This window comes from Micromys minutus (assembly GCF_963924665.1).
Source record: "Micromys minutus genome assembly, chromosome: 23".
In the NCBI taxonomy this organism is placed as follows: Eukaryota; Metazoa; Chordata; class Mammalia; order Rodentia; family Muridae; genus Micromys; species Micromys minutus.
This window is the reverse complement of record NC_137958.1, coordinates 49,586,768-49,602,288: the sequence shown is the minus strand read 5'-3', so window position 1 is coordinate 49,602,288 and position 15,521 is coordinate 49,586,768. Positions and strand designations below refer to the sequence as shown.

The following is a 15,521-nucleotide window of genomic DNA, read 5'->3' as shown; positions in this document are numbered from 1 at the left end:
ATGCCTGTCTTTGGAAGTGGAAGAACAATTTCCACAAGCTCCTTCAGATGGGATGACCTCTTGTGATATACTGCTTCATTTCTTGGGCCCTTCACAGTGCCTGGACCTACTATGAGCAGATTTGTTGGATAAATTATTAAAAGAAAAAAAAGTAGTCATTAAAAAGACATAAAATTTACTTTAAACACTGCCTAATAGAAGGGCTTGAGGCAGCTGATTTGGGGCATGGAAGACTTGTATTTTTTTTTTTTTTTTTTTTTTTTTTTGCAGTGGTATCAATGACTGCAGACTCATAACTAAGAATGAAAGACACTGAAGGCTTCTGTGACACCTCTGCCCCTCCCCAAAAAGTTCAGACAGGAGGCTGTTGAAGAGAGTTCTAAAAAACTGTGATAAAGTTGCTGATGTATAGCTCTTCTCAGTTGATAGCCTCTAGTGAGGGAGCAGGTGAGGAAGAATTCAGTTATCTGGAAGGGTTTAGCCACTGGGACTTTGACCATGGCATAGTGAATATACGGGCAGCATAAATTGGGCCGTGGTTCCTCTCTCTCCCTCTCTCCCTCCCCATCTCTCTCTCCCCCTTCTCCTTCTCTCTTCTTCTCTCTCCCTCTCTCTCCTTTCTCTCTCTCTCTCTCTCTCTCTCTCTCTCTCTCTCTCTCTGTGTATGGGAGATGCAAGGATGAGAGGGTAGCCCTGAGAAAAATAAGAAGCAAATGTGATCATATGATTGGGGTGCATTGTATCAAATTCCAAAGCAATTAATAAAAATATGTTGGTGAGAAAGAGAAGGGCAAAATTAACCTTTTAAATTTGTGTGTAATGTTGAATTTTTACAGGTAATAATTTTCTAGATGTCACAGGAGAGTGAACTGTGGAGAAATAAGCAAAGAAAAGAAATTGATGATCAGGAGATTTAAATGAAACAAAGTATATAGTTATTTGTAACAGTGATGTCCCTATATTAAATAGAAAAGATTTAATCCTACTCATTAAAACATTGAGGTGAACATGTATGTAGAATCCTTAGGCTTAAAAAAAATCTCTATTCTGCCAGAGACTTGATAGATTATAGCTTCACCTTCCCTTAGGAGACCTTATGCTTTCTCACTGTAAAATGTAATTAGCAGATGTAAAAAAATGATTAATCATACAGGGCATAATTGTGGTTGTTTATATGTAAGTTATTTCCTGTTCATGGATTGCTTGGTTTTCCATTTTAAATATGCAGGTTAGAAGTCAAATGCTCTCTACCTTCCAGTTGGTTCTGTGAGGGAACCAGCAGGAGGCATATGTGGGAGGAGTCAGGATGCAAGTTCCTCAAGAACTTGTCAATTGTTGACTGAGACCCCCAAGAAGTCATTGTTTTTCTCAATATACTTACCTACTGTATCCTGTCTACATCTGGGATTGGTCCTCCTTCTTAGGCTCTTAGAGCTCATATGTGACAGTGACCATGTCCTAGGTCACAAAGCATTATGGCTTCCCACTCTGTCCTCTCTATAAGGCTGATACCTTAAAAATTCCTGTATTTGGAAGAGTTGTTTAAATCCCAGTGTGCCTTTTGCATTCTTTCTCCAACTCACAGCTGAAAAAAAAAAGAAGAGAAAATGTGATTTTCTTATATTTCAACAGACCAGTCAAGTATATTATTAGAAGCCAACAAATAACTACAAGTGGAATCAAATCTATACTTTCAGGGGCACATAGAAACCAAACCACATCTTAAGTTTTGAAGAAGGCATGCTACCTATGATATAATACTTTTTTGAATTTGCTGTTGAATTTTCAGGTTCACCCTCAGTCATAAGCCATCTTTGAATTATTTATTTGACAGTGAGAATGGATTAACCTTGTCTGTTCCTTTCTGGTTATTGTTAGCAGTGGTCTGTGTTGTGAAGAGGATGCTCTAGTGAGGGGTGTAGGCTGAATTTTGGTCCATAATGAATTAAGCTTATGACCCTAAACTTCCAAATGTAGTGTTGCATTTGCTTGTGCTAACAGCTACAGGCTCTTGCAGTGTGGGTAAGGATGTGAAGCTTTACATAGCCTGAGTGAGCTGATGTAGGGGAAAGAATAAAAATGCAGTGCAATGTAGGATGAAATCTCTCTAGCTATCTCTGACCCCCACAATTTCTCATTTCAGTAGGCTTCCTTGCTTTCTTTTTCTAATCTCTATCATGCATCAAAATGCAGTGAAGAGTCCTCTTTCAGTCAAGTATGGGAACTCAATTGAGCATAAAGACAGGCATGAATATTTCAATTTGACATTGACCTGTGAGCTGGAAGCTTAAGAACTGCCCACATGTGGGGAACTTTTGTTGGGCAGCTTTTGATTTGGGAAAGGAATCATAATTTTGGATGCAAAATTGGGCACTTGTCTTCCTTCCTTATTTTAGGACCATTTATTTGGGTCTTTCCCCCCTTATCTTTATGCAATTTTCATGAAGCAGAGAGGAGCATGAAAGCTCAAGGCAATGTTGGGAGAGGGAGACCAGTGCTGGACGTTGACTCCCAGTCCTGACTCCTCACTCTCATTTAGTGTCTGATTATATACTCATGTCTTACCACAAGCACAAGTAGATTTAATACTATAGAACAACAATGTCTGAAAAGACAAAGTGAATGGCCACAACAGTCAGTATGCTTTTTCTGGTCCTGGGTTTTGTGGAAGCAGCAAATTCATTCTATGGCGGGTGGCAGGAAGCAATCGTTGTGGTGGCCACTGTTGCTAAGGCCATCGCTGAAGTGCTCAGGTAAGCTCTACCTCCTAGGGGAAGAGTTTCAAGCTGATCCATCTCTGGGGAAACCAATGATGCTATTCAATAACACAAAGAACCCCTCACTAACCTGCCCCACAAAATATAGCAATCAATAAATGAATAGAGTTGTTTTTAGACAGGCTTTCTTTTCCCCCAAGAATCAACAGCAGAGATACATCTGACTCAGGTTCTGTTTGTGCTTATATTCATCAGATATGTGTGAATTTCTTTGTAGGAACATGAACTTACTACCTAGAACTTCCCTTGAGGTGTTTATTGGTAGCTTTTTGGGGTTGGGTCTTAGCTTCTATGAAGTTGTGGACAAATTCTGAAGTGTAGAGAACAGGTACAACTCATGCCAGCCTGAACAGAGGAGGCAAGTTCCAAGATTACAACATTTTGATGTATAAACAGTAAAACGTCTTCACAGACAACAGAAATGATACTCATTTGGAATTAGCAAAAGCATTGTGAGTCTTAGTTACTCATAGCTTCACTCCTCATTGATGCAAGCAGACTCAGTAAAGGTAATAGGGAGAGACAGTTTAGGGGAGGCCTAAGCAGCTTTAAGTCTGTCTTGAATAATCACTCTCCAAAAACAGCAAACTAGAAGAGGTTTTTGATTAGAAATGTAATTTTTTTTCAACAACAGATTGAAGTCCATGGGCTTCTAAAGTGTTTCCCAAGACATCTCTGGAGTTACTATGGCCATTTCTAGTATCTCAAAGAGTTGACTGACAAGCGAATGCTTCCCTGCTGTGAACCTGCTTAGGACCCCACTGTAATACACTTAGTTGATTTGAATTGGAATTCTGTCACATCTGCTTGGTAAAACAGATGATCTCATGCTGATCAGTAGCTGTAGCTGCTGAGTAGATCTTTGATTACTAAATGACATGAAAATTGGCAACTTTCTACTGAAATAGGGTTGTAGAAAAACCCTTCAATGTTGGTACACATGGAGGAAAGTGAGATGTGATCCTTGAGGTTTTCTTTCCTCCATTAATGTTTATTGACCTTTTACTATGCATTAGAAACTCATATAACACCTGCAAACAACACAGAGAATGACACCCCTTTAGAGTGTTAGTAAAAGCAATAGAATATATACATGTAGCTGTAATAACAACATGGAGGAAAATGTATAAAGTGAGGAAGTGGTAACTGGAGACTGGAAGACCCTGGAAATGGAACAGTCAGAGGGGCTCTGCTTCAGGAAGAAACAACTGAGCAGAGGATGAAGGATGAGAAAATCCAGAGAAGAAACAGAAGATACATGGAGTACAATTTACACATGAGCAAAAAGGAATTTCCTGGTTCATGAACTGAAAGAAGGGCTTCATGGTCTCAGCAGATGAGCAAGGGGAAAAAAGAGGATCTGATGCCAGCTCAAATGACCTTGTAGCAAAAAGTTTAGGCTTTATTCTAAGATCAAAGTGAAATGGAAAATGATTGAAGGGCTATGAGCAAAATACTACTTTTCTGTCTTAAAAAGCGCTTTGGTTGCTGATGTAGTATAGAGCTGAAGAAGCCAAGAATGGAAACAGTAAACAGCCATAGTTGTAGGAATCAAGATGTCACAGTGATTTGGCCTAGAGAATGCCTTTTGTTCCACTTTTGCTTGGGTACTTTCTAGGATAACCCATGAACCTATTGGCTTTATGTTTGAAGCACAGAAATAAAAGATAGGGAAGTCATGCCTGGTCCCTTCAGGGACATTTTCAGAAATTATGATAACCATTGCAAAGAAAGCTGGGGTGTGTAGTCCAGTTCTCTTAGTCAAGTACCTAGGGAGATTCCATTTAGCAAAAGTAGAAGACAGCCTGTAGTCTATTTTATGTAAACACACACACACACACACACACACACACATACACACACACACACACACACACACACACACACACACACACACACACTCTATAGAAATAAGTTTAGCTTCCTTTACAGGCTGCAAGTCAATGTGGATCCCATTTCAGAATGTGTAAGTCCAAGGTTCACAGAAGAGCTAGTTAAATGTAGATCAAGCAATTAACTTTATTAACAACCAGGCAAGCACCAAATAGCTCCCCAGACACAGGGCTGTCTGTTAAGAACTAGACTGCAGAGAAGCCAGCTTGGGCTTGAGGCCAAAATAATGCCTCCTACTTCTGTATCACATCTCAAACTTCGGACCAACTTTTGCCCTCCTAGCAGATTTGAAGTTCTGTTAGTTCAAACAAGCAGACTGGATTTCTGTCCCCTTTCACACACCTGGTTGCCATAATTACATATCAGGGAGGAAGACAGGCTTCTTCACCAAGAAGAGAGGTCTTGCCCACACATGGAAAGGGAACCTGAGGTGTTTTTATCTAGTCTGAGAATGAACAGCTTGTTATGCACTCTTGTTGAACAAGTGTAGACCTTTAGCTTCAGGCTTACTTTCCTGTCTATCATCGATAGGGAGAATCAGACACACAACCTTTGTTTTGCAACTTCCCCCAAAAGCATAGGATTGGTGTTGAAGTTACCAGGAAAATGGAAGCTGAAGCCTTTTTAAAAGAGAGGGTCTCTTAATGAGTCTTGTGCTGTATAATTAATTGCCTCAAATATGCTTTATTTGGGTAATGGAAAAGGGCCTTATTTTAAGCATACATTATAGTCTTATGAAACCTCAGCACAAAGAAAATGAGAAATAAAGGAAAGCAAGATGACAGGTGTTTTCAAATATGTAATTTGATGTCTTTAGGAGCTGAAAGAGAGAAAAGGGAAAAGTCGGGCAAGAACAGCAGTAGAGAATTTTGAAAGGGAAAGTGACCAAGAGGTTAGGGTAGTGCTAAGGGTGGAGGATACAGATACATGTCACATGGAGAGCATCCATCAGAACAGCCAGGCTCTTTTCATACTGGAGAATGAGGAAGGTTAATAAAAAGGCTATTTGTACAGTGTGGGCAGTTACAGAAACTTCCCTTCGATGCTGAAGTACTTAGAGATGGACAACAGTTAGGAGACCTGCGAGAGTCAAGGCTGAGGATGTATAGTAGAGCCCTAAGAGTTATAGCAGAGGCTCAGGTAGAGACCATGCTGCTTCTAGGGGGAAGAAGCTGGAGGAATATATTCTGACCTCTGTTTGGACTTGTTCCCCTTTCTTGCTCCTGTGCCTGCTCTGGGCCAAACTCCTTCGGAGCTGGAAACAGAAAGGCATGTAATAGAGTAATAAAGAGCACCCTATAGATACATAGGGTGGGGCAGGTGGAAGGGCAGCTAGAGAAGGTTCTTGCCATGCTGTATCAGAATGTAGTAAGAGGGAGCAACATCAAATGTCCTAACATGGATTAATTAGTGAATTAACTCTAAATGCTCCTAAGACACTCATTCCATCAAGTATTGTAGATTCCAAGTAAACAAAGAGCTAACTTCTGGGAGGATTATAAATCAGTCATTAGTCAGGATTCTAGATCTAATTCAGATGAGAGGCATAGAGTGAGGAGCACTATTCGATAGAGCTAGGGGAGGGGGTTCCTGTGGTAAGGTGACATTGAGGTATGCACAACATCAGCAAGCAGAGAAACAAAGTCCTCCTGCTTTGTAATACACATGTGGACAAGGATATCAGTATCTACTACATTGTTTTTCTGTTTCTAGCTCCAACTGAGTCTGCTCCAAAGGAGACACAACAACCAGAAAGGGGACCAAGACTAGACAGAGGTCAGGATCTATTCCTTCAGATCCTTCTGCTATGGGTGGGTGGAACATAACAGGAAGTGGAAAGGCTGTGAGTCAGAGTGATATCATAAACCAGATGAGAGTGTCAGTTTTATTCTCAAGATTGTTGAGTGGGACTTGACACTGTAAAGGACATTTCTTCTTTAGAAGGATAAGTGAATAATGGAGGCTGCTTTCTTTAATGCCTCCTCTTGTTGATATATTTTCTTTGGTTTTCCTCATCTTTCTCTCTTCTTCTCTCCTTCACACAGCACCTTTATATTGTTGTTTGACAGACAAAACCCCTAGGGTTAAGAGGCTAGTTAGGATGGATCTGGTACAACAGAGGAAAAAGAAACAGCCTAGTTCTTTAATAAATTTTCACTTTAGTTGCCAGTAGGGGTTTAATTTGAGGGTAGTGGAAATATTGGGGATGCTGGTATAGAAATTAAAATGCTTAATGAGCCAAAGCTTAGTGGTCTGTGGCAAATAAAGCAAAAACACAATGCGACTTCATGACACTTTGAAAACTTGGCTTGAAATACTATCACTATGCCATGATGTTATTGTAGAATGCAACATAGAAGAATTGAAGAAATGAAATTACAAACACGTAATTGCACATTACCTTTTCACACATCGATCTCTGAGGAGAAAAATCTTCAAGACTTTAGGGAGAAAGCCCATTACTGGATTAATCAAACAGCCATCTCCTATCTGCACTTTTATTTTATATACCCTTTACACCTGTTTAATTAATCCTAAACATGATGCTGACTGCTAATTAAACAGCCCTGGAAGTGACTGACTGAAGGTAGTAATTTGAGATAATTAGTTTTGGTTTCAAACACTCAATTTTCACACTTTGTGCTCATTTTTAGAAAGGGGTGGCTCATTATTACAGGCAGGGTGGGGGCTGTGTGATACATTTTACCACTGGACTCTGACTTAACCAAATTCTTAAGAAAATGGCTGCATCTAGAGAATATCATCCTGAGTGAGATAACCCAGTCACAAAAGAACAGACATAATATGCAGTCACTGATAGTGGGATGCTAACCCCAGAGGCTTGCACTCCCCCAGAAACAACTCACAGACTGTATGAAGTCCAAGAAATAAAGGAAAACAAAAAATATACATATATCTACAAAACAAGAAGACTTTTTCCATGTTGCGTTTTGTTTTGCATGTACTTTACGCTTATTGTAACTATTAGGTTTTCAATGCATACTGTCAAGCCCTTGAAAAAAATCAAGTACTGACTAAAAAAATATATTCACATGGTTTTATGTAAAAATTATTTCAATGTCTGAAAAAACAATACTGACAAAAATGTATAATTTTAAGCAAAAAATGTTTAAAATCTGTACATTTATCTTTGTTTTGTAAAATAAAGTCGTTTAAAAAAATTAAAAAAAAAAGACTCCACGAATACACTGTAATTTATATAAGTATGGCTTCCTTCAGAGATAAAGATTGTTTCAATTTTCAAAAAAAAAAAAAGGAAGTGGGAAGATTGCTTTCGAACAGGACAAGACATGGTCTAGTGCTACAGAATGCTCTTTCACAGCCACACTTACTCTCATGCCCACATATACCAACCTCCACCCACAGCAGCACACAGTAGCCTGGGTCTGACCACTGAGCTCTTATTAGAATATAGCAATGCACATGGGGTTGATTTTGGGGAAATTTTTATGTAGTACAGTGCTTGGGTAGAACTCACTGAGTAGTCAGGATTTCTTTTATGGGATTTCAAGAAACAAGAACAAAAAGGTGAGGAAGGCTAAGACTGCTGTGCTTTGAGATTTGGAGAAATGTTTTGCTGAGTAGACATATACTATAAAGGCACAGAGCCATCTGTCTGTTAAGGCAAGGCTGGTATGTCTAGAAGAGAAAGCAAAGGGCAGGGAGAGGCACCTCAGATGATTTTTATGGCCACATGGTGTTAAGTAAGTTAACATGGTCCCAACCAGGAAAACAAAACCAGGAAGAATTTAGGATTAGTTGGGTTGACCTGAACAGTCATTGCTACTGCCAAAATAGAAAGCTTGAGCTCTTTGTGGGTGAGAGGGGGAGCATGCTCATAGAAGCAAGGAGAGGGCGGATGGGATAAGGGTGTTCCAGGGGGAGTTCTGGGAAACGGGATAGCATTTGAAATGTAAATACATAAAATATCCAATTTAAAAAAAAAAAAGAAAAAGTAAGAAGGAAGAAAAGAAGGAAAGAAAAAAAGGTGGAGCTCTGTTACCCAGAGGCCTTCAGGACCTGGACAGTTCCAGGCACACTGGTTTGTTTCTGAGTCTGCGAGTAAAGCTTTTATTTGTAACTTCCTGTCATTTTGCTGACCACCAATATGCAGGAGGATTTTATAGACTGAGAGGAGTTATCCAGATGCTGAGTGACATTCAAAGATGTCAGTCATGGTTTAGAAATAATCTGTCTAGAGACCGGTGAGTGTCCATTGCATCCTGGAATGTACAGCCTTTGTGGCAAGCCAGAACGGTTCCTTAAACATCTCCTTTGAGTCTGATATACACAAGTGAGTCCAGGATAACCAGGACTACATAGTGAGACCTTGTATCAAGAACAAAATAAAATAATGTATCAAAATTATAATTTTAAAACTTAAGTGGTATCAAGTTGCATCCAACCAACCATCCAACCAACCAACAAACCTTTATGTGTTGAAGCTGAGGAGAATTTCTGAGGTGACCATCTCAGATATATGTTTGTACTATGGCTTCATTTCTCTTTCATTTCCACACCACAACATTCATGTACAGAATAAAAATGCAGCCTCAAAAAGTATGAAATGTTTTCCTTTGACCTTCGACACCTGAAGCAAAAGTAAATTGTTTCTATGTTTTGGCGCCTTTGTGCTTCAGAAGAAAATGAAGCCCATGGGCTGTTAGGAAATTATTTCTCATTATATTGGTGGTCCTAAAACCATATCTTGCTTTTATGCTGCTTCCTCTAACTTTCTGTTACAGTTTTGACTGTTTAGTCTCTGGTGATGATCTATCACTAAACAAGATACGCTGTAGGTTGACTTGCCTCTCATTTGTTTTTCAGATACCTCAGATTAGCTATGCATCCACAGCTCCAGAGCTAAGTGACAACACCAGGTATGATTTCTTTTCTCGGGTGGTCCCGCCTGACTCCTACCAAGCCCAAGCCATGGTGGACATTGTGACGGCCCTGGGATGGAATTATGTGTCAACACTGGCTTCCGAGGGAAACTATGGAGAGAGTGGTGTTGAGGCCTTCACTCAGATCTCAAGGGAGATTGGTGAGCATGTATTTACCAGTTGATTGAATTCGGAGGTGACAGGTTGCTAAAATATGGACACCTCCAAGGGCTGTCTGATGTATATGAGATAATTAGATCTCTCACAAATGCATGGCCCCGGCTGTGCTGTGTATGGGGAAGTTAGCATGTTGTAGATGGTTTCATTGTTCTTATTTCTAGCAAGGTGACTCTTTGGTGCTAATGTGAGCAGTAGAGCTCCTGACATGGGTGAGTATCTTTTGAGTTGTCTGTTTTGATGAGGGAGTTTGCAGGCACCTTAGAGCCACAGTGAATTTGAATAAATGGCATACTGTTTGATTGTTCCAGATAGAAGTTTACATTAGCAAGTCATCAAATTAAAAGAAGTCAGTGGAATTTAGCAGGCAGCACTCAAGGAATCAGCACTTGTTAATCATTTTAATGCAATATTAGATCGTCCCCTTGGGGGTAGTCCTAAGTCATATTCTTATTGTCATATTTGACTTTTTCCATTTGTATATAAAAACTTAGAGCTGACAGAGGGATGAAGGGGAAATTGTTTAGTTAGAACAAAGTGCTGCCAAGATCCTGTTCTGGGAGTTCTTCAAAGCATTTCCAATTTCTGTAGATATTTCACCAAGATGTGTATTTATCCGTGAGGCTATAAGTCCATTCTATTACTAAGGAAAAAACAGAGAAGGGCAACAGAAAGCATCATACAGCACAAATCTTACTGACAATTGGTCAGTGATATATATTTATAGATAAGTGACATTATTGGCACCTAAATAATATTTTATTAAAAATTACTCTTTTGTATTAGTAATAATGATGTTGTGGAGATGTAAAAGTATCTCTTGGCTGTTTCAAAGCAATCATGAACTTCAGGACGGAAATTATGTTGGTCAGTTAATGGTTAGCACTTTCAGTTCAGGAGGAGATCATGGGGATGGTTGAGATTTAACTATAATTACCTGGAACAAGAACCTAACATTTTTGAAATAAGATTCTCACTTGAGAGTCATAGGTGCCTGAAGCCTTTCGAATGGATGTAATAGGACAGGGAAATTCATTGTGCTCCGTGATTTTTATATTTAACATGTGCTCTATGGCTGTACTGTGGCTGAAACTGTAGAGAGACTTGTCGAGTTGGCAGATGGGGTTAATTGGTTTAATTGGACAAGTGTTCGTTCCAACTGTGCCTGGAATGCCATAATCTTTGCTTTTTAGAATCTTAAGTCATATCACAACAGCTATAAGAATGATTCAAAAGCTTTCATTAAACTTTAAATTATATTATTTTCTTGGAAAAAAGTCCCATGTTTATCCTTAAAGGGAATGCCCCTTCAGATGAAAGCAACGACTTCTGGAAGCAGGGTTAATACATTATTCAAGCAGCTGATGCCGGCTCTTACTGAGTGATAATTCAACATGTGGAGGAAAATAAGAGTATATATTGAAATAAGTTTTCTGCAGTGATTCGGGGCATTCTTCAATGCTGGGCCACATTTTGTGTGCACAGAACAGATTACTATGAAAAATTCAATAAGGGCATAATTTGCCCATTGTAGAATGTGATGTAATATATTGTTGTAAAAGTTAAGTGAGAGTACAATTTTATTGACTAAAATAAGAAGTACTTGATTTTCTTTTTAGGAGGCTTTGCTGTACTTTGGGAATACTGTCACATGAGAAGACTTAGATGGCCCTTTCATTATAGCTGTTTGTATCTGAGTCATTAGTATGGAAGAAAATAATTTTAGCACCGCATGGATGCTTCTGATTACAGCAACACATTTTTTTCCTGTGTTGATCCTTTCAGCATTCTGTGACTTGATTGGCTGTCCATTCTATTTCAGTTCTCACTTATCTAGGGAGTGGAGGAGGGATGGACTGTCACTTAATATGCAGAATGTTGAAAAGGCCAAATTAGTACCATGCCAGAGTATGCCATGGAATATATTAAATATCAGAATCATCCTTCATTTTAATGACAAAGATTTTTATCTAGAACAAAAGTATCTGAAAATTCAACCTTTCACATGACAATGATATTAATGGGAATGGCAAATAGTAGCAACTTAACCCATTGCAGAATTATCTGATGACTCTAATGAAAATTCATTAGTTCTGTAACATTTACCAATTTACCAAGCTTACTAAATCTGTCAGCATGTTAGTCATGTGTATTTAGAAACCAGAGAGAGAGAGAGAGAGAGAGAGAGAGAGAGAGAGAGAGAGAGAGAGAGAGAGAGAGAGAGAGAGAAATTTACATTTAGACTTTGGAGTATCTGTCCATTGATAAAATTATGTATTTTCTGAACTTGTCCAAAAACCTTTATGTAAGTTTCTCTCTTCAGCAACATTGATTGCTAAGAAGTTCTAGTATAAGTTTAGGCATCCTATGTTTTGTCTCTGATTAATTTAGGAAGGCCATAATGTAACTATAACAAAATGAAAATTCATTTAGTGATACATTGCATGTCCAGTTTTATTAGAGTGTTTTGCATTTTAACAGAAAATGAGTTTCTAGAAGTAGTTTCTGTGAATCTGGGAGAATGAAGATTATACATTAATGGTAGTCAAAAACAGACATTGATGATAGCTCATCTCTAGGCAATACCCTTGTGAAGGAAATATGGAAGGCATTTGATAGAGTAAATATTTGATAGTCTAGCTGTTTTAGTGTCAGTCTACCCATATCTTGTAGAAACTATCAAACAAATGACAATATAATCTTACAGAAAACAGAAAATTTGACTAGAGTATAGTACAGAGAGAAATATGGCAACTAAAATAGAAAGTTAGACATTGATACACATTTAAGTACAATAAGTTATAAGGTATTAATTTTATCCCTGGTGTTCCAAATAACTGCCAAAACTTTCGAGGGCTGAGGAAATCTGCCAGGTTGAATATATAAGTGGAGGATGGAAGACTATGTAAGGGGTCTCTGCACTATCAGTCTAGGTTTAATCTAGGGCTGTGGTAGTAGAAATAGAAAAGTAGACATGAGAGACATTTCTGAGATTAAGTTTATGGAACTTGGTAACTGATTAAATGTAGATCTTGAGGGCCGGATAAAAAGTTACAGCTGATTACAAAAGTGTGTAGCTGGGCAGTTCAGGAAGGCAAGTAGTGAGAACTAGTGAGGGACTGGTGTGCAGGGAAGCATGGGTTTTGTCAACAGCACTTTTGAGGAGAAGAGCAACAGAAGCATTTGTCTAGCTAAGTGGGAACTCTCAAACCCACCTTACAAAGATCCCAGTGAAGGAGGGAATGGTGAGTGCTGAGGCCAAGCCTGGAGAGAGCAAGAAACAAAGCCAAGTTAAAACTCCTGGGCAGAAGTTTCATGAGAATTATGACTCTATATGGTAACAGGGAGCAAAGGCCAGGACAGCGTTTTCTCTTCTTGGTGAGTTGGTGGCTACCAGTGGCTCTTAGTCACCTTTGAAGAAAGTTTTCATTATATGAAATGTTCATTGATTTTCTTTGGGTATTATTATTTTTTCATTCAAGAACTATGAACAGTTTTTAATAAGAGACCAGGAATGTTTTTCAGTGAGCATAACCGAAAGTATATGTGCAGTTACATAGACCCACACTGTGTGATCTAGAGGGATGATTCATCTTCGAAGAAGTGCCAGAACAAAGAACAGTCTGGGTGATTTAAATTGGTGCTTATTGCTTCTCACCTCTGCTAGCAAAAACCCGGAACCAAGGTGCTTCAGGGATGTGCTGCTTCTGAGATCTCGGAGGAGAATCTCACTTCCCTTGGAGCTTCTGAGCTATGCCAGCAATCTTTGGTCTTCCTTAGCTTGTAGACACATCACTTTAGTGACTACTTCTAGTATCTCATAGCCAAATTCTATGTTGTGGTAGTTCTTTGTGTTCTGTTGTTGAAGAAATGCAGTCATATTGGATAGAACCGCCTTACTCTAGTATGATCTCAGCACAAATAGTGTTTTCATTGTCTCTATTTCCAAATGGTCACATTTGAGTTGTAGAGGTGAGGGTTTTAGCACATCTCCATAGGCATGGTTCAATGCATTATGGAATATAATTGTGATGGTGTCACAGGGGATGGTGTCCAGAGAGAGGAGTGGGGGTAAACTAGAAGAGCAGGTTAGCCAATAAGGATGGAGACAGAATTTAGTTAACAGAGATGCCTATAATACACTGACTTCAGAAGTTCCTTGGCATGTTATGCAATCCTATTGTCTGGGTATTGATACAAGGATAGGATGGCTTAGTATACAGTGTAGGGTTTAGGTGCATGTGTGATCCCAGTGTCTCAATTTTCCTGGCTCATGTTGCCAAGAACTTCTAGCAGGACTGGCAGGGACACCAAATATAACTGTGCACTGGCTGTTGAACTACTTTACTTTGTGCAGTTTCAAAAACACTTAAAAATAGCACATAGAAAATTATAAACACCCATAGTGTGTCTTCTAGCCTTGTCTTGAGAGAAAGGAATAGCTTAGTAGTTCCTGGGTTACAACTTATTCATCATCCATGTTACACACCCTCAATGGTTAGAACCACACTCCTCTATTTGTCTTGTTTTAATTATTCAATATAAGGTTTCAGAGATACAGTAATAAAGGGGTTTGATGATATTTGCTCCTGCTTTTTTATCACAAGCTGGGGGGCTTGTAGCTCCTGACTCAGTAAATGACTTCGTTGAGTCTTTAGACAGTTTCTTTCACATCCTTGTCTTACCTTATTATAATAGTTTTAAAGGAAGACAGGATAATAAATGTTAATGCTGCTTCTATCATTATAAAGGGCAAGGAAGCCAAGGCTTTATCTTTGAAGATAAAAGGAATTTGTGAGAGGATGATATCTTTTCACTGTAGATTTGCACAGTAAGGAGACACACCTCTTTTAATCAGTCGTCATGTTTATGAATGACTTATCGCAGATGACAAGCTTTCAAGCCAACGCTGCGTACATAACAAGGGGTGGGATAGTCCTAAATCTGTCAAATCTTCTACTGTATGTGACTTTTATTCTAATTTACTGATGTTGGACGTTTCTGCTATTACTTGACGTGTGTTCAGAATCTTAAAAATCTCAGTATTAGAAAGGACTGTGAAGAGAGTTGGCAACTTCTATTTGTAATAATAGGTTACACCATTTTAATTAATTAAATTTAGTCTGTAAAATGACCGGTACTTGCCCCCCATTTGATGTATGATTCAGGTTTGGTGAAGATCAAGTATTAATGGAATATTTTATTCTTAGTATAAGATTAAAAAATGCCCACGGATCATATTTTTTTTAGTGTATTGTTTTAGAAGAAAGAACTTCCCCCCTTAGGTTATAAACAAGAACCAAATTTCTATTAATGAAAATGGATTCAGTTTTAAGACTAAAACAAAGTATTTCAATGACAGAAAGAAAAGCATGTGTAAAGAGCATTTTTCTGCCTCAGATGTTCATTGCTTTGGAAAAATGACTTCCAGCAGGCAAAAATCAATTTGACAAAAGTATTAATGTTCTAAAATACTATGAATGAAAGAAAACATTTTAGTTCAATTGAAAATTTTACTTTATATTCATACAGCTGAGTTCCATTGATAACACTACATTTCAAATGGCAAATCACATTTAATTAATATTAACACCAGGTAATTGGCAAAAATAACTTCAAAGGAGGGCTGAGGAAATGGAAAATTGGAACTGCAGGTGCAGCAATACTGCAGAGGCTTTAGAGGGATCCAAAGAAAGTGTATATGATTTCAACAATTACTACAGAACCTGATCAAATAGAATATCATTTCAAAGCTATTCTTCTCTATGGC

At 38.6% G+C, this 15,521-nt stretch overlaps 1 protein-coding gene across 1 annotated transcript in view; it reads left to right on the top strand.

Annotated features, from left to right (window-relative positions):
* GRM8 (glutamate metabotropic receptor 8) overlaps positions 1-15,521 on the top strand; it is a gene marked incomplete at its 5' end in the record, with an annotated part of 794,384 nt that overhangs the window by 132,405 nt on the left and 646,458 nt on the right. The window contains one exon of the mRNA XM_080936530.1: positions 9,519-9,735. Coding sequence (XP_080792656.1) covers positions 9,519-9,735 — 217 coding nt within the window. The remainder of the gene's footprint in view (positions 1-9,518; positions 9,736-15,521) is intronic.